The following is a 19,596-nucleotide window of genomic DNA, read 5'->3' as shown; positions in this document are numbered from 1 at the left end:
ATTAGCATTGAGGTGGAACAATTCCTTGTTGTGTAGGATTGTGCCGCACATTGCAGGAAGTTTGGCATATCCAGCCTCCACACATTAAATACTAGTGACTCCCGCAGATTTCCTAAATACCCCTTGGGTATCACGCTCCATTAAGAACCACTGGGAATCCAGTCCCACACCAGCAAGCTCCTACAATTTCTCAAAGTATGTCAAACAGGCCACCTATATCAAATCTACTGAACAAGAGCCTCTGGGATTATAGCCCAGGAGTCTACCTCTCTCTCTATGGTCACCAGTATATCTAAGGTTTGAAACCAAAACAATTTGGTCAACAGCTTCTCTAAATCTGAAGCTCTTAAAACCCTCCCTGACCTTGCAATGCCCAACTTCTTTTTAGACATTAAAATTAGAGAGACCTGGGAATTCCAGAATTCACTGTTTTCATCTGAAACACAAATTTAAGCAAAGAGAAAAGTTGGAGGGGTCGGGGTGGATGACCTGTGAAATAAACCCTAAGCTTCTCAACTCAGGAACTCTAGCCAATGGGGAGGAGCATGAGATACAAAATCAGGGGCAGCGGGATGCTCTAATGAATGATAGCCTACCGTGGATAGACATGCTGAGGGCTAGCTCAGAGTCCCAAAATAATTTACAATAAAGCATGATTCATTTGTGGTAGAAGAGGAACCTCACTTACCCAGAGAGCTTAGGAAGAGGGTGTTTGTAAATACCATGCAGGAAGTAGGACGGTCCAGAGATCCATTTCCTTTCTGGTGCTCACACCCTCACAGAAGGCCAGAGAACCTGAACAAGCCAGACATTGGGCTAGGTGGGAGTCAGCTCCATGCAGCTGCTGTTCAGGGTTTTGTTGTTGTTATGACCAATGGTAGCAATAAAAGCATTGCCAGGTCACTGGATGCTCAGAAGGGAAGAGCAGCCATGTCCGCTTTCTCAGAGAAGAAAGATTTTAGTGCTGTGGCTGGGTCGGAAAGGGTGAAAGTCAGAGACTGCATTGTATGAATCAGTTGGGGAAAGTGAACTTTTCACTATCCATCTGTAGCCTTAATTAAAAGAACCCAGGGCACTGCCAAGTTCTGGCAGAGTCTCAGACAAAAACACTCTGAAATGTAAAATTTAATTTTTATTGTTAAAAGTTGACATATTGATGGAGTTTTAAAAAAAATAGTATTTCATTTTTGTTAAAAAGGCATTACACATAGCCAAAGAAGTTAAATGAAGTGCCAGCAGAATAAGTGTTAAATATACTCCTTTGAGTCTCAAACATAGCAATAGCAATCGTCTGAGCTTTGAGGGCCTCTCTAACTGCCTTTTTTCATTCCCCTCCCTCCAGGCTAATGCTCTGTGTAATTTCATGAGTGAATCTCAAGTGTCCCCTGTGATACAGGTCTTCCTCACCTCAGGAAGCCTCCCATATTTGACAAGAGCAGTCTGATTTCTGGTATTTTCTTTTCTCTCGCCTGCTTTTACATTCATACTTTCCATGCCCCAAGCAAATTCAGGCTAATGTCTCAAAGCAAGCAAGAGGCACCTCAGCAAACTAAATCCCTGAGGGTCCAAACTCCAGGGCTCCAAATATTTGGAACAATCCCTATCACATCTCGAGGGCATGGGATTAGAAGAGCAACTTGTCCCATTTAAGAATTGGCAAAGCAGTTCTCTCCTCCAACCCTGATTCATAAACCACTTAAAGGTTCAGTTTTCCACTGGGCTCTTTCTACTGCTATATCAGTTGTGAATCCATTTACCTTCTATTGACAGAAACCAGGTTAACAATAACGCAAATAAATAAGGTTTTCTTTTTCTCACTTAACAAAAAGTGAAAAGTCCAGAGCTCAACGATGGCTCATTGAAGTCAAAGATCCAGAGTCCTGCTATTTTTAGGCTCAGCTATTCCTTTTGTGCTTTCTTGTTTCATGGCCACAAAATAGCTGCCTCACCTCCAGTCATCACATTCATGTTCCAGGCAGGAAAAAGAGGAGAAGGTAAAAAACTGTAGAAAGAAGCAACCACATCTCTATATTTTATCAGGAAAATAAAATCTCTTCCCAAGACACCACTCCTCCCTGCAGCAGACTTCTTTTGTATCTTGGCCCAAACTGGGTCCTTGTGGTTGCTGCTAGCTTCAAGGGAAACTGGAAATGTTTGTGTTGGGTTTCTAAGCTCAGTAGCAGGAAAGGGGAAAAGGAGAATGTGGTTGCAAAAGGGCTTTTAGTAAGGCCAATCAACAATGTCTCTCTACCACACCCCCAGCCCAGAAGTTTTTGAGCTTTTAAGATACTCTATGCTCTGAATAGCTTCCCTTTCCTTGATTTAGCTTTTTCCCTGGCCTCGCAACTTGCCTAATTCTACCCAGCTCCTGCAGCAAACCAGATATGCCCAGGCGAACTTCAGAGACCCATAATAAATTTCATGTTCAGAAAGACGATGGTGATGCAAGTTGCCTAATTGGATTTGGATTTCATTTGAGACCTAGCAAGGAATCTAGGCCCCTTTTCCCACCTGGATTTATACTGGGAATGTCACTAGTCCCACAAATCAGATGCCATCGCTTTTACTTCTCTCCCTCATGGCTTCCTTTTTTTTTTTTTTCAGAACTCTTCATAACCGATGATGAGCTCAAGAAAGTACATGACTTTGAAGAGCAGTGCATAGAAGAATACTTCAGAGAAAAGGACGATCGGTTCAACTCGTCTAATGATGAGAGGATACGGGTGACTTCAGAAAGGTGTGTTCTGTGGACACATGCCTCCCGCAGATGTGTTGTGCCAAGGCATGCTTTATCCACTGAATTTATTCACACAGTCACAAAACAGACCTTTTGTGTTTGTTGTTATTGTCTGAGAAATCATGGAGCTTATGAGAACAGAACATTGCCCCAAGTGTCTATAGATCAAAATCTCAGCCTTACAGATCCTAGACTTCTCTAGCAGGCAGTAGCAGCTGTCCTCCCAGACAGAAGAGAATTTTGAGTACAGGACAGGCCTGAGGTTGCTGGCTCAGAGCAGACACTGGAAAGTTCTGACCCAGACAAAAACCAAATGAGACTCAACCTGACTCTGGGCTATCCATTAATTTATGTTTTGTGTAGACTATTGAATGTCTTTTTCAAAGGAGTTCAACAGCCCTAGTGCCTGCCTTATATGGATGCCCAATACCTTCTGAATAAATGACAGTAAGAGAGTTGTAAATTAGCTAAAATAATAATTGGATTTTTCCCCAGAATTGTTTTGTTTTTCCTTTTTATAGAACAAGATGAAAGCAAAAAAATAAATAAATAAAAGCAGATTTTTCTACCAAGTGATTATATACATTTAGATCTCATTGGACAAATAGTATAGCCAGCAGGGCTATAAGAAAATCTTCAGTCTAAAGGATACACCTCAGGGTATTAAAAAGAGAGACAGCAAGATCTTCAAATAAAGAGAATTATTTAAACCTAATAAGTCTAGCTTTATGAAAATACACTTACATTTTCTTATTTTTCTTATTTTGCTGTAGACTAATAAAAACTTCCTTCCAGGCTGGCACATGCAAAACCTAGCATTTGGGAACCACTATTCCGAAGAACACCCAGAATATTACAAAACATAGGTGTAACTTTACATTTTAAGCATTTGCAATATAAAGATGGCAGAAGCAAATTAGAAATAGTATGGAAAGGCCTAACATACTGACAACTTTATTCACTATGACTCAGGCTTTTAAGATTCAAAGCAGTCACCTCAAGTTTTTATGAAATGACATTTTGTCTGCTCATCCACTTCAGGCTTCTCTAGTGGCTCTGTAGGAATTACATAAATGGTATATTTTGTCCCTGGCCCTTTATTTCTTTGAAGAATTCAGTCTATATAAGTAGGTATATACACATATGCCACTGAGTGATAGTATCCATCGGTACTCAGCCAATACTAATAAAGTCTAAAGCCATGCACAGATTTTATACACATCTGTTGCTGCAAAATAGACCATTTTATGATGATATAATGTAAAGCAATTTTCTGGCAAACGGAAGAAGAAACTAAAATCTGAAGATATTTCTCATTCTGAGGCCTTGAGAAAGCTATTTATTAATGGACATATAACCATGTGGTCCCCAGAAATTGTTCTATGTGGACACATTACCCATTGCTCAGACATGTTTACAAAGCATTTGTCTACAGGCCTTTGAAATGCTTTTTAAATTCAGAAAAGCCGTAGACCTGGGGCGAAAGAGGGTAGGGAAAAAAGAGTGTTAAGATGCAAGGAAGCCTTCGCCTCCCTGAGGAACAAGAACAAGGAGGTGCAGGCACCAGCGCATGTGAATAAATTGTGACCATTTCGCTAATTCTTTCTGAAAAGAAACAGAAAGAAACTACAGTATATCCACTTGAGCCTCTGGCCCCATGCCTGCAAACCCTTTAAGAATACTCCTTCCCCAGGGCCCTGTACCTTTCTGGGTGATTACAGAGCTCCATCCTCAAAGAGGATGGCCAAGGTGAGCAATTCTCAGACGTCCAGGACAGAATGTAGACCCACCTTCCCTGTGTCCTAGGCATTAGGCTGACCTTCTGGAGTAACAGGGGCCTGAAAGACCAAGATGACCTCAAGACCAAGCCCAGGGCCAGAGAAACAAACCTAAGCCAGGCTTCATTCTGCTGCTTCTGTTTGTGTGGGTTTTGGAATTTTAATGCTGTTGTTATCATTGTTGTTGTTGGGTTTTTTTTTTTTGCATTTGTAAGTGAGCCAAAAAATAATGTCTCTCAACACTGAAATTGAACTCAGCAAAACAGAAACACCATGGGGTGCGCAATGGAACAGAGACTAACCAAGGGAAGGGTAGATCCATATTACCAGTCTCAAACATCTTCTAGAACATGTCCATTCTGAATGGAGTGGCAGGTGAAATCACCTGTCCTATTTACATTTGGTTGAGCGAGAGAAAGATAGGGATAGAGACATATACACATATGTATATATATGTATGTATATACACACATTTGGAAAGGTACATATGGTTAAATTTACCTAAATTAGCTGTGTATATTCTATACAGTATGTAGAATATAATTTTACATTCACATTAGATAACCCCAGTAACAGAGATTTGAAATCAACAACATTAAGAGCTGCCTCTTTGTCCTACTAAAGGACAAGGAGTTTCTTTCCAGAGTGAGCTTCATACTCCTCCTCCTACCACTACCCTTAAAACACAAGTTATTTATACAGGTTGTATTTGCATGAATCTTCTTAGAAATATGAAGATACTCCCATAATTATCCATTTAAATGGATCATTATTCAATCACACTTTTGCATCACAGTGGCATGTAAAGAGCTAAATACAATATTCAGGATATCATTAACACCTCATAGGAACTTGATTCTGAAAAATCCTTGTCTTTCCTCTTTTTTATATAGCAATGACCCTGATGCATCTAGAGCAATACAATTCTAGAATATAATGCGCCAGTAGAGTAACCAATGCCCTCTGCTTTACTTGGGACAATATCTAACTAATGATAATTATACTCAAATAACCAAGCTTTTCATCTATTAGGCAACATTGGTGACTAGGTTCCTGCCCCCCCCTCCCGATGAGGAGTTGTGGACTCTTGGCTGAAGATAACCAATTCTTGATGCCTGTTCCATCAAATGCTGTGCTCACTATCCTTTTATGAGTTCAATTCTGTTTCAACATGTGAATACTGGGCTTTCACCATTGCCAGGCAGGAAGCCACACACTAAGGATCCACAAGGCAGGCCTCCGTCCTCAGGAAACATGTAACCTCATTGAGTTCTTGTGTGCATCCCAGCAGGGATGACCAGACACATCCAACCCAGTGGTTCTCAATCTTTAACAGGTCTCAAAATCATCTGGAGGGCTTGTTATAACACAGGTTGCTGGGTAGCCCCCCTTCCTATCCCTAAAGTTTCTGATTCACTAGATCTGGAGTAAGGCCTGAAAATTGCACTTCTAAAATGTTTCCAGATGATACTGATGTTATTGTTGACCCTGCTTGTCTGGGAACCATACTTTGAGAACCACTGATGAAAACCAATGGACAGCTATAAGTCCAAACTTGGGAGAGGATGGTGCTGAATTATTCACTGTGGAGCATATAAAATTCTGGCGTCGTACATTTGGAAAATGTTCTGGAAGTCACTGAGTACAGATTGCTTGTACCCAAAGCAGTTGTTTCCTCCACACACCTGACCAATGGCAACTTAACAAACATGTTTTGAGCAACTGGCATGAGCGAGGCCTGAGTAGGAGGAAGGGATATAGGAACTCTACTTTGAAAGAATGCACTGTCTAGTTACACCCAACCTTGATTTGAACACCTCCTGGAAAGGAGAAGAAACTGCCTATGCTACCAGTCTTAGGAATGAATACAGGAAAAGACTTTTCTCTCTGAAAGTTAAGGCCGGGTGCAGTGGTTCATGCCTGTAACCCCAGCACTTTGGGAGGCTGAGGTGGGCAGATTACCTGAGTTCAGGCGTTCGAGACCAGCCTGGCCACCATGGTGAAACCCCATCTCTACTAAAAATACAAAACTTAGCCAGGCGTGGTGGCAGGCACCTGTAATCCCAGCTACTTGTGGGAGCTAAGGCAGGAAAATTGCTTGAACCCGGGAGGTGGAGGCTGCAGTGAGCAGAGATCGTACCACTGCACTCCATCCTGGACAACAGAGCGAGACACCGCCTCGAAAGAAAGAGAGAGAGAGAGAGAGAGAAAGAGAGAGAGAAAGAGAGAGAGAGAAAGAGAGAGAAAGAGAGAGAGAGAAAGAGAGAGAAAGAGAGAGAGAAAGAGAGAGAGAGAGAAAGAGAAAGAGAAAGAGAGAGAGAGAAAGAAAGAAGGGAGGGAGGAAGGAAGGAAGGAAGGAAAAATTCTTTTCTCTCTGAAATAATGTTTTGCATATGTGAAGATCATTGTCATCTCCCACTGTGCTGTGTCTTTTCCAAAGTAGATATCCCAAGATCATTTAATTACTTATCCTGCTTTCCAGCAGATCATCTACTACCCTGCTCACTCTCTCAAGTATGCACTTTAAATTGTCAACATCCTTTAAATGTGGTGCCGAAGTTAAACTCAATTCCCTGTGTTGTAGTTAGAACCTAGATTTAATTCCTTTATTCATTTACTTTTTTTGAGCACCTGCCATGTACTGGACTAGTACATATAGAGTTCTCTCCATGGTATAATGGAAAGAACACAGTACAATGTGCATAATATAGTATAACAACATTTTAATACTAATTCTGCAGTAACTAGCTGTGTGACCTTGAGCAGCTTACTTAACTCCTCTTAACCTATGTTCACATTCATAAAATGGAGTATTAAGACCTAACTATAGAGTATTAAAAGTTATTAAGATACATATATAAGGTATTATGCTTTCAATAAATTGTGATTATTATTATTTTTGGACCTACACATTAGGTGTGCTATAAGATTATATTACTATTCTTAACAACCAAGTCACATCTTTGGTTCAGAGTACACTTTCAATGAATTAAACCAGGGCTTTTTTTTACATGAGCTGATTCAATATACTCAAACTTCTTCTTGTGAAATGTCTGTTTTAACCTAGAATCAAGACTTAATATTCATTAGCATAAAATTTTTCTTTATTTTTTTCCCTTTAGCTCATTATTTCAGCACCTCAAGTAATTTTGGATCCTGATTTTTTCATCTAGTATATTAATTTTTCATCCTATGCACTTTAGGCCATCATTTGTTTGATAACCACACTTACTATATCTTTGACATAGCTCACCAAAATGTTCACAAGCACAGATCAGGTGAACCAAGTCAGAGGATCACTGCATGACTCCAGAAAAATATCTTTCATGACATCAGCTCATTGCTCTACCATCTCTCCTTTGGTTAATTAGCCAGCTAAGTATTCACATTTCTCCAGGTGGCCCAGGATGTCAACCTCCTGGCTAAAATCACAATGTACATCACATATATTTTGCATCTATATCAATATATTGGTCTTGATTATCAAAAAAGGGGCAAGATTAATAACGATCTCATGCAGTCTCCTGTTAACCTTATCTTTCTCAAGCAATCAAAAAATACCATCTGTTTAATTACCTACTACTGAGCCATTTTATAATGCCGCCCAGAATTTATGTCAAATTTACATAATTTCTAGAATCTAGCAATTTTAAATATCCGGATAAGTTTTTTCTATCTCCAATTTCCTGGCATTTCTTTTTATTTCCCATTGGTTCTTAAGGGTTACCTACATTTTCTGGTGATCACAGTAGGGAGTTCTTTTCGGGTTCCTTTAACCCATTGAAAGCATACTTCAAAAAACAGTGACTTGTGGGTGGCATCTACCCACATGGGGCTGTTTTGCTGGGCTTGCAGTGATTGTTAAAATTCATCCTGAATATGTCTTTGGACTGGGCATGCTCTCCACTGCCACAGAGTGAGTCCCTGCCTCGATCGTCTGACATCCTGCCTGCCTTACCTACACTCCTGATCTACCTGCCTATAGTCATTTAATTCCCAGACTCTTGATTAAAGCATCCAGATCATCCACCATCACCCCACCTGCCAGGCTTCACTTGTCAGAAGAAGTTTGAGGTTTGAATTTTCTCCTTGATGGCAACATTTAAGCAAATGCAAGGATTTAGCACTATTCCTAGTGTCATCTTTTAATCTAGTATTCTTTCCCAAGCCATTAAGTTTTTTGCCGTTTCTCATTTTGCCTAGATCCAAAAAGTGATAGAAACATGGCTATTAATAGTATATTCAAAGCCAAGCACATAAAGACAAACATCACATGTTCTCACTTATTTGTGGGATCTAAAAAATCAAATCTATATTAAACTCATGGACATAAAGAGTAGAAGGATGGTTACCAGAGGCTGGGGAGAGTAGTGGGAGATTGGAGAGGGGATGAGAATGGTTAGTGGGTACAAAAAAAATAGAAAGAATGAATAAGACCTACTCTTCGGTAGCACAATAGGGTGACTATAGTCAGTAATAACTTCACTGTATATTTTAAAACAAAGAATATAATTGGATTGCTTGTAACTCAAAGGATAAATGATTGAGAGGACAGTTACCCATTTTCCAGGATGAGCTTATTTCCCATTGCACGCCTGTATCAAAACATCTCATGTACCCCATAAATTCATACACCTACTATGTACCCACAAAATTAAGTTAAAAAAAAGTCAGAAAAAATAGTACATTTAACTTATAATTTTTTATAACAATGGCAGAGAGAAATGACTTAGGGATATGAAATTCGTAAGTCATATTTTTTTGAATCAGTGTAAGCCAAAAAGCTGAGCTTCATCCACCACCCAACATATCTTTTTCCGAAGCTGATCTTTGGTCTCTCTGTTAATCAAGTTTAAACTTAACTTGTTTCTCTTTTTCTCCCCAGAGTTAATGAGAAGGATAATTAACCCAAAGGGAAGGGTAGGTGACCCTAAAGGACTTAATAATTCATAGATTAGATATCAACCTGTGGGTAAGCAAGAGTTTGCTTTAGCTATTCTGCATCATTGCCTTTGATTTGAAACCTTTCCCAACAGGATTGAGTTCATGAAATATGGGATTGCTTTTGCCCTCATCCTACATGCACCCCACTGCCAGCACCAGGGGATGAAGGAATTTTAGAATAGGCATGGCCTGCCAATACTTTGTTATTTTACCTCATTTCCTTTCACCACATTTCAAGGTTATCAGAAAAGAAGATAAGGTTCCATAAAACAGCATAACAATTCTTAAGAAATCGCATGTGGAAGTCAAAATGTTCTGTGCTGCTAGAATCTTCTTTTGAATGCTGTTTTCCTCATCTCACTGGCTGAAGAGGCTAGTCATCATCTTAGCTGGGGTTTTGCACCCACCTATTGGGCCTCCTCTCATGGCCACCCAACAGCTTTCCAGCACCCTATTGTGTCCCTGCTCTGATCACCACTTGAATTATTCAGAAATGAGCCATTTGAGGTCTGGAGATATGAAAGAGGGAAATTTCTATAAGGAGTTCCTCTCATAGCATCTCTTCCTCTCTGCAGTGCCTCTTTTCTTCTTAGTCACTTTAGGAATCTGTCTCCTTAAATTATCCACAAGTTTTTTATCATCCATATATATCTCCATTTTTATCCCCCAAATTCTTCGATCAGTATCAGTTCTCAGTGACTACAATCATGACTCAAAACTCTTGGTGTATACCTCAGGCCTGTTTATATCTGTGACACCTGCCCAATTACATTGAAACTTTGTTTTGTTTTGTTTGAGACAGGGTCTCACTATGTCACCCAGGCTGGAGTGCAGTGGCGCCATCTGTGCTCACCACAGCCTCAGTCTCCTGGGCTCAAGTGATCCTCCTACCTCAGCCTCCTGAGTAGCTGGGACCACAGGCATGGACCATCACACCCAGCTAATTTTTCATTTTTGTAGAAACCGTGTCTCCTCATGTTGCCCAGGCTGGTCTCAAACTCCTGGGCTCGAGTGATCCATCTGCCTCAGCCTCCCAAAGTCCTGAGATTACAGGTGTGAGCCACTGCACCCAGCCTCAAAAAAACTTCTTAAAGATTAAAGGAAGGCCAGGTGCAGTGGCACATGCCTATAATCCCAGCACTTTGGGAGGCCGAGGCGGGTGGATCACCTGAGGTCAGGAGTTCAAGACCAGCCTGACTAAGACGGAGAAACCCCGTCTCTACTAAAAATACAAAATTAGCTGGGCGTGGTGGTACACGCCTTTAATCCCAGCTACTCGGGAGGCTGAGGCAGGAGAATTGCTTGAACCCAGGAGGCAGAGGTTGTGGTGAGCCGAGATCACACCACTGCACTCCAGCCTGGGCAACAAGAGCGAAACTCCGTCTCAAAAAAAAAAAAAAAAAAAAAAAAGATTAACGGAACCAGTCTAGTTATGAAACAAACACAGGAAACCTTGACTCTAGGACTTTTTAATTCTTTTATAACCCATATGTCAAACCTCTCTCAGTTAGGTCCATGACTTAAGTGACCATACATTTAAATGGTTGGCTTGTTTCACACCCAGAATTCTGGGAGAAAATGGAGAAAATAGTCCATTATTGTTTTAGTCAAGTCTTACATTTCAGCCCATCTCAGAGCCCACAGTAGAGTTAAGGTTTGACAAGAATAGTTGCTTGGCCCTGTTCCAACAGGCCTCCCTCCCCTGGTTCCACACCCTGCAATCATCCTTCCTCACTCTTGGGGCTCTCACCACGTACCTTCTCTCTTTCCCTGAAGAGACTCTTCCCCCTGTACCTCCTCTGCTTTCTTCTCATCTCCTTGGGCTACTCAGTTTCTGTGTCCAGTTTACTTAGTTTCTGTATCCAGTTTACTGCCTACGTTCAGGCAACCAGGTCCTGGCTCTGGACCAATGCTGAGTGTGGTGGCTTCTGCCTGTAAAAATCCCAGCACTTTGGGAGGCTGAGGCGGGTGATCAATCACTGAGATCAGGAGTTTGAGACCAGCCTGGGCAACATGGCAAAACCCTGTCTCTACAAAAAGTACAAAAATTAGCTGGGTGTTGTGGTGCATGCCTGTGGTTCCAGCTACTCAGGAGGCTACAGTGGAGGATTACCTGAGCCCTGGGAGGTCGAGGCTACAGTGAACCATGATCACACCACTGCACACGAGCCTGGGTGACAAGTGAGACCCCGTCTCAGGGAAAAAATAAATAAATAAATATTAAATAAAAGGAGGCAGGATCTCTCTATGTTGCCCAGGCTGTCTGTAGTGCCATGGTGCAGTCATAGCTCACTGCACCCTCAAACTCCAGGGCTCAAGCCATCCTTCCACCTCAGCCTCTTGAGTAGCTGGGGCTATAGGGACACACGGCTTTTTAGGTCCTGACTCTTCTGTTATGTGTTGGTGCATCAGCTCTGCCTCGCACCTACAAATTTTCTCTATAGTGTTAGATCCTGGGGCTGAAGGTCAGGGGTGGGATGTGGACAGAGAGGACCCCACAGCACAGGCCATGGCAAGGAGCTACTTCACAGCACTCAGACCAATGACTACAGTTAGGTCAAAACAGCAACTTCATCTCTGTCAGGACCAACCTCGTACACACTGGGCTCCAGAGAGAAAGGGAGAAGGAGAATAAAACTACCCTGCCTCTTATTACTCTCCTAGCACTAGAGAGCTAGTGAGACCCAATACCTAAAGTATGTTAAACAAAACATCTCATGCTACAGAAATGCATGATCTATCCTCCTCTGGACTTAAATGAACAAGTATTTTATACACTTAAAATGTATTGGCCAGGCGCAGTGGCTCAGGCCTGTAATACCACACTTTGGGAGGCTGAGGCGGGAGGATTGCTTGAGCCCAAGAGTTCAAGACCAGCCTGAGCAATATAGTGGACCCCACCTCTATAAAAAAATTTTCAAAAAATTAGCTGGGCATGGTGGTGCTCACCTATAGTCCCAGCTACTTGGGAGTCTGAAGCAGGAGGATCACTTGAGCCCAGGAGGAGGTCGAGGCTGCAGTGAGCCATGTTTGCACCACTGCCTTCCAGCCTGGGTGACAGAGTGAAACCTTGTCTCAAACATAAATAAATAAATATAACAGATTGCATTGTAAAAAATTTAACTACAGTACTTGCAAAATCAAACTCCATAGGCTAGATAGTGAAAAAGTAATTGCAAGTCTATGAGACACATAAACTTGTTATTTTAAGTAATTTAGTTTCTTGGGCTATGTTTATATGACAAAATGAAGTGAAAGAGGGAAAAGCTGTGTTTTCCTTCTGAATTAGCTGTGTCAGCTTAGTGCATGGCGTTGAGTTTGCCAGATACAGAATAGCTCAATGGACAAGTCTTCTGGGAATACACCTGGGTATGGTGGCAGAGTGTGCCTGGCCCCTGAGATGTGCTGGGTTGGTTATGGGGCAGCAGGAGGGAGCAAAAGAAAAAGTGACAAGCAGGGCTCTTGAGGGCAGGCTGGGACCTTTAGTTGGGTGAAGGGAAGCTGAAGGATAAAAGCAGAGTAGGGGTGGCAGGTTCCTGAGAGAGGCAGAAATGTGCCCCAAGGCAGAGGAGTCACACCCCCATGCTCCTAGCTAGCAGGAAGGGAGGTTTTTAAGAAGTCTATAGGTCTCCCAGAGATCCACATGCCTCTTGTATTATATAACCTGCTTCTGGCATATGAAGTGTATGTGCTTCCCTAATAGAAGTGATGCTGTCATTAAAACCTCACCACCACCCCCACAGACCGCAGGGACCCAGCCTAATTCCCACATTCACTGTGAAGCATATTGTGTAGCCATGGTCTTCCTGCAGCAAGTGCCTTAAGAATCAGCAAACGATTTACTTTGCATATTGGAAGGATTGGAAAACGTCACTTTAATCCTCTCCAGAAAAGTTGTGCCTGGGTCTCATTTAAATTCACCAAAAGGTTTGTCTTTGGACATTTAAAAGTGAAAGTTTGAGCTCAAATTGTAACTTGGCTTTGGTTTGTCCTTTCCAAGTTAATTTGAGCAAGTGAAAAATAAGGTATGATTTTATTTTTAATATGTGGCCTCTGTCTTAAATAAATGGCCAGGCAGACTGAGTGACAATTGAAATCAAGTTCATAAATGTCATTGACCCATTTGTTGACACCTGGCAGGTATTAGGTTGACCACATAGAAATGAAAACAGGAATATGAGACAAACCATGCCCCTAAGAATGTCCAGGGTTCACACCTGTGATCCCAGCACTTTGGGAGGCTGAGGCATGAGAAGCACTTGAGCCCAGGAGTTCAAGACAAGCATGGGCAACCACAGCAAGCCTCTGTCTCTACAAAAAATTTTAAAAACAGCTAGCATGGTAGCATCCACCTATAGTCCCAGAACTAGGGAGGCTGAGGCAGGAGGATCACTTGAGTCTGGAAGGTTGAGGCTGCAGTGAGCCATGATCACACCATTGCACTTCAGCCTAGGTAACAGAGTGAGCTCTTGTCTCAAACAAACTAACAAAAGGCAGGGCATGGTGACTCATGCCTGTAATCTCAGCACTTTGGAAGGCCAAGGCAGGAGGATCACTTGAGCCCAGGAGTTTGAGACCACCCTGGGCAACAAAGTGAGACTCCCATCTCTAAAAAAGTTAATTTAATTTAATTTTAAAAAGAAAAGAATTTCCAACGGGAGGATAGAGAGTTCTAGCAATAACTGTAATATAAGGCATCTGTGATCAGCTAACCAGAGAGGGAGAGACAGAGAGAGGAGTAGAATTGACTTATTGACAGATACTGTAGTGTTTACAACAAAATGCTTTATGCAATCTTGGTTAAATTCTTGATTTTTGCTTTTCCTTTATGAATGAAAGGATTGGATTAGATTAGATCAATCCTGGATGCCTCAGTAACTAGGCCATATTAATTCCTTTAGAGACACAACCTTCTAAAAAGATGATCATGAATAACAACAAAAATTATTGTATAAATGCAAAATAAAAATAACCCCCATCCATGGAATACAAATTTTACACGTGTATTGCAATAAAAATAGCTAGATTCTAAAATTTCATTGCAAAATTCTGGGTAAAATCCTCAAAATGCAATATTCTCATTGTGTGGGTGACCCTGATAAGCCAACAACTGAATGCTTAGTTAGGTCATTATGCCCTGCCTCAAACCACAGCTAGGCCAGGGTGGACTTGGCCCCACTCAACTTCAATAAGGACTGTTCCATTTTAGTGCCTATTTATCAGGGTTGTGCATTCCATTTCATTGAGGGAAAGGGGGATTGACAGCTAAAAAAAAAAAATCACTGGGGAGGCCGAGGCAGGTGGATCACGAGGTCAGGAGATCGAGACCATCCTGGCTAACACGGTGAAACCCTGTCTCTACTAAACAAAATACAAAAAGTTAGCTGGGCATGGTGGCAGGCACCTGTAGCCCCAGCTACTCGGGAGGCTGAGGCAGTAGAATGGCGTGAGCCCAGGAGGCGGGGCTTGCAGTGAGCCGAGATTGCGCCACTGCACTCCAGCCTGGGTGACAGACAGAGCGAGACTCCGTCTCAAAAAAAAAAAAAAAAAAAAAAAAATCACTGGATTAGATAATCTCTAAAGCCTCTTCTAGCTCAAAAAGATTTGAATTCTGGGATTCTGTCGCAGCATCAATGCCATACTCTCCTCCCCAACCCCTCTTGACACCTGTAACCTGTCTTCCCTCTGGGAAGACAGCATTGAAGGTACCAAGGTCAGGCAATATCCTTGCTCTCTAAAGCCCCAGCAGATGAACCAGGCTGAGTGACTCTTATTCTCTCTTCCTCACACAGGGTGGAGAACATGTCCATGCGGCTGGAGGAAGTCAACGAGAGAGAGCACTCCATGAAGGCTTCGCTCCAGACCGTGGACATCCGGCTGGCACAGCTGGAAGACCTCATCGGGCGCATGGCCACGGCCCTGGAGCGCCTGACAGGTCTGGAGAGGGCTGAGTCCAACAAAATCCGCTCGAGGACCTCCTCAGACTGCACAGACGCAGCCTACATTGTCCGCCAGAGCAGCTTCAACAGCCAGGAAGGGAACACCTTCAAGCTCCAAGAGAGTATAGACCCTGCAGGTGAGGAGACCATGTCCCCAACTTCTCCAACCTTAATGCCCCGTATGCGAAGCCATTCTTTCTATTCAGTCAATATGAAAGACAAAGGTGGTATAGAAAAGTTGGAAAGTATTTTTAAAGAAAGGTCCCTGAGCCTACACAGGGCTACTAGTTCCCACTCTGTAGCAAAAGAACCCAAAGCTCCTGCAGCCCCTGCCAACACCTTGGCCATTGTTCCTGATTCCAGAAGACCATCATCGTGTATAGACATCTATGTCTCTGCTATGGATGAGCTCCACTGTGATATAGACCCTCTGGACAATTCCATGAACATCCTTGGGCTGGGCGAGCCAAGCTTTTCAACTCCAGTACCTTCCACAGCCCCTTCAAGTAGTGCCTATGCAACCCTTGCACCCACAGACAAACCTCCAAGCCGGAGCATTGATTTCGAGGACATCACCTCCATGGACACTAGATCTTTTTCTTCAGACTATACCCACCTTCCAGAATGCCAAAACCCCTGGGACTCAGACCCTCCGATGTACCACACCATTGAGCGTTCCAAAAGCAGCCGCTACCTAGCCACCACACCCTTTCTTCTAGAAGAGGCTCCCATCGTGAAATCTCATAGCTTTATGTTTTCCCCCTCAAGGAGCTATTATGCCAACTTTGGGATGCCTGTGAAAACAGCAGAATACACAAGTATTACAGACTGTATTGACACAAGGTGTGTCAATGCCCCTCAAGCAATTGCGGACAGAGCTGCCTTCCCTGGAGGTCTTGGAGACAAAGTGGAGGATTTATCTTGCTGCCATCCCGAGCGAGAAGCAGAACTGAGTCACCCCAGCTCTGACAGTGAGGAGAATGAGGCCAAAGGCCGCAGAGCCACCATTGCAATATCCTCCCAGGAGGGTGATAACTCAGACAGAACCCTGTCCAACAACATCACTGTTCCCAAGATAGAGCGCGCCAACAGCTACTCGGCAGAGGAGCCAAGCGCGCCATATGCACACACCAGGAAGAGCTTCTCCATCAGTGACAAACTCGACAGGCAGCGGAACACAGCAAGCCTGCGAAATCCCTTCCAGAGAAGCAAGTCCTCCAAGCCAGAGGGCCGAGGGGACAGCCTGTCCATGAGGAGACTGTCCAGAACATCGGCTTTCCAAAGCTTTGAAAGCAAGCACAACTAAACCTTCTTAATATCCATCACAGGAGGCTCAAGAATCCAGCCCTAACATTCTCTCCAACTCCAGCTTTTCCCCCTTCCTTGAATCATACCTGCTTTATTCTTAGCTGAGCAAAACAAGCAATGCTTTGGGAGGTGTTAACTCAAAGGTGACTTCTGGGCCACAGATCAAGAAAGCATTTGATCTGACCCAGTGCCAGACACAGGGGATTTAAGGCATGTTCACACTTGCTGGGCAGGGAGGGGGAAGAGAGGGAGAAGGAAGGGTTAGAGATGAATGTATCCACAGTCACGGCAGAAAGCCATGAGAGCAGGGGAAACAAGGGGATTCGAGCACGCTCCATGCCAGGAGGCATCTGTTCATTTCTGACCGTTATCAAGAGTTGTAGGATGCAGGGCTAAATTGCGAAATAAAATAAAATAGCCAGCGTACACAATGAGATATTCTAAACTTCCATTCTGTTTTCTTTTCACATTGGCTCCATCACTGGTGACTGATGAAGAGCATCCTCTTTATTCAGTATAAGCCGGCAGCAAGCAGTTCTACCTAACGTCCCACATCCTTCTCATGCCAACACTTCTGTAATTGATCATTATAAAGAAAAAACAAGGTAACAGTCATAGTTCACCTGTCTCTTATCTATTCACTTCTGGTGCCACAACTGTTTATCCTTTTTTGAAGAAAATAAGGGAACAGAAATGCCTTTTTGTATTGCAGTCGAAATGAAAGAAGAGTTGATGTTTAAAAAAAAACAAAAGTCAAGTGATTTATTATATACAGTGGGCGTTCAAGTCTAGTCAAGCAAGCTCAGGATGAATGTAATTAAATAATTTTATATTTTTTAATTTATTTTGTATCTCACCTGTCATCAATGAATTCATTCAATGAATATGTAATATTGAACTTAAAAAAAAAAAACAGTGGACAGAACTAGCCTGAAATTGCCATGTGGGATGTTCTGTTCTCACCGTTCATGTCGTGTGTTGTGCTGCTGTGTGACCGTCATCATTTGCATGGCTCCACCACATCCTCCTGAACACCTCCAAGACGTAACCGCCAATTTTTCACACCACTCATCACATGACCATTTTGTATATGAATATATGGTTATATGTGGATATTTTCATACCTAGAGTTTTGCCATCTAATCTGAGCTCAGCATAAATTTAATTGGAGTTTTTCAAGGGCTGGTATCTTTTCTATGGAAATGTTCCAAAGTACTTTTTAAGGGAGTTTCAAAACTATAAATAACCTTAGATTTGACTGGGAGTTTGGTATCAACCCAAAGCCATCAGTTGCAAGCATACCATGAATATTTTTCTTATAGACAGAGCTATAAAAAAAGATACAGTAGACCAAAATAGAAAGCAAATAAACCATATAAAGAGTTCTATAGTATATGCCACTTATACACATGTATATGCATTTATGCAGAGACACATATTTATATATGAAATAAACAGACATAAAGAGCTTTCTTAAGAGGCTTGGACTTTTCTATCACCTTGAACTATAATCAAAAGATTTTCTTAATATACGAGAAGTCCCATTGAAAGAGTTCAGTATACTATTAGACCAAATGTTGAGATTATGATTTTTTAAAAATTCCTATGACTTTTTCTCATATCAAACTAGAGTTGTCAAAATGACTCACTGCTTGCCTTCTGCCCTTTTTTGTCTGAAATCACTCGCTATCGGGACATCTTATTTATTCTGGATTTTCCTAAACAAAGTTTTTACACCAAGTACAATCTGAATAGACATGCAACTTTAAACCAGCTAGTGTTACAGACTCTAAAGTAAAGGCATAATCTTCTAGATCAGAATCTGGATTGGAAGTGGGATAAAGAAATCTTGACCCCAAATCTTTGGATTCCTATTTGGCTCATTAATATTTAAAAAAGAATAAAGCCTGTAGTCCCAGCTACTTGGGAGGCTGAGGCAGGAGAATGACGTAAACCTGGGAGGCGGAGCTTGCAGTGAGCTGAGATCTGGCCACTGAACTCCAGCCTGGGCGACAGAGCGAGACTCCGTCTCAAAAAATAAATAAATAAATAAATAAATAAATAAATAAATAAAGCCTTTAAGAAAAACAACCTATTGTTCCTGGCCTGAGGTACTACCTGGTTCTTTTGTTTAATTATAATTGAAAACACCAAGTTTGACTTCATTTTGTGAAATCAAGTAAATACATGGCCTTTAAATATAAGATAAAAAAACAAAATAAAAACTCTTCTGAATAAGCAATTCAGGTATAAGACGCGTGATGATACCACATATGTAAAAAATTAATTCCTTCTTCATTCCTTGGCATTTAGGTGAATTGGTAACAAACACCCAGACTCCCTTATTTACAGCTGTTCTAGAAACACTTAACATTTTATTGGGCCCCACACTGGCTATTTCCCTCTCAGCAAACATGTACTGGGTCTGAAAATAAATCAGTTGTTCTTAAACTTCCTTGAGTCGTGAATCCCTATGAGGATCTGATAACTCTAGGCCCTCTCTCCAGAGAGAAAAAAAAAATGTACATACATGCAAAGTTGCAATATAACTTGAAAGGGTTCATGAGCCCCTGGTTCCATATTGACTGATAATGAGGAAAAGGAACCATGTTTGTTCATAGTTAATATAGTTGTAACAAGCACTTTACATTTGAGACCATCTCTCTGTGATTCTCAGGAAGGCCAAATCTCAGCACCAGAGTTTGAACCAAGATTTTGTTATTTTTGTTCTTTAAATTAGATGTTGCTAATTTAATGCACTTACATCCTAACGTGTTGATGATTTTAAGTATCAAGCACAATCACAATGCTGAAGGCTCCCTGAGGGGTCTATAGAGGAACCCAAGAAGGAGAGGAAAGCATTATTCATTGACATCAAACAACTCCACGG

At 41.9% G+C, this 19,596-nt stretch overlaps 1 protein-coding gene and 1 long non-coding RNA gene across 10 annotated transcripts in view; one reads left to right on the top strand and one right to left on the bottom strand.

The window, feature by feature from the left end:
• Nucleotides 1-18,183, top strand: part of TRPM3 (transient receptor potential cation channel subfamily M member 3) — a 321,580-nt gene extending 303,397 nt beyond the window's left edge. For 5 of the 7 annotated variants that reach the window (XM_077966203.1, XM_077966202.1, XM_077966201.1 and 2 more), the window contains 2 exons: nucleotides 2,605-2,737; nucleotides 15,252-18,183. In XM_077966203.1, the coding sequence (XP_077822329.1) occupies nucleotides 2,605-2,737; nucleotides 15,252-16,704 (1,586 nt within the window). In that variant the 3' untranslated portion in view covers nucleotides 16,705-18,183. The remainder of the gene's footprint in view (nucleotides 1-2,604; nucleotides 2,738-15,251) is intronic. The other 2 variants (XM_077966205.1, XM_077966204.1) reach the window with 1 other exon arrangement.
• Nucleotides 1-19,596, bottom strand: part of LOC114672813 (uncharacterized) — a 194,044-nt gene that overhangs the window by 55,722 nt on the left and 118,726 nt on the right. The gene's annotated exons all lie outside the window — the stretch shown is intronic.

Source organism: Macaca mulatta, chromosome 15, assembly GCF_049350105.2.
Source record: "Macaca mulatta isolate MMU2019108-1 chromosome 15, T2T-MMU8v2.0, whole genome shotgun sequence".
NCBI classification, from domain to species: Eukaryota; Metazoa; Chordata; class Mammalia; order Primates; family Cercopithecidae; genus Macaca; species Macaca mulatta.
The sequence above is the reverse complement of the archived record's forward strand: the minus strand, read 5'-3'. Positions and strand labels throughout refer to the sequence as shown.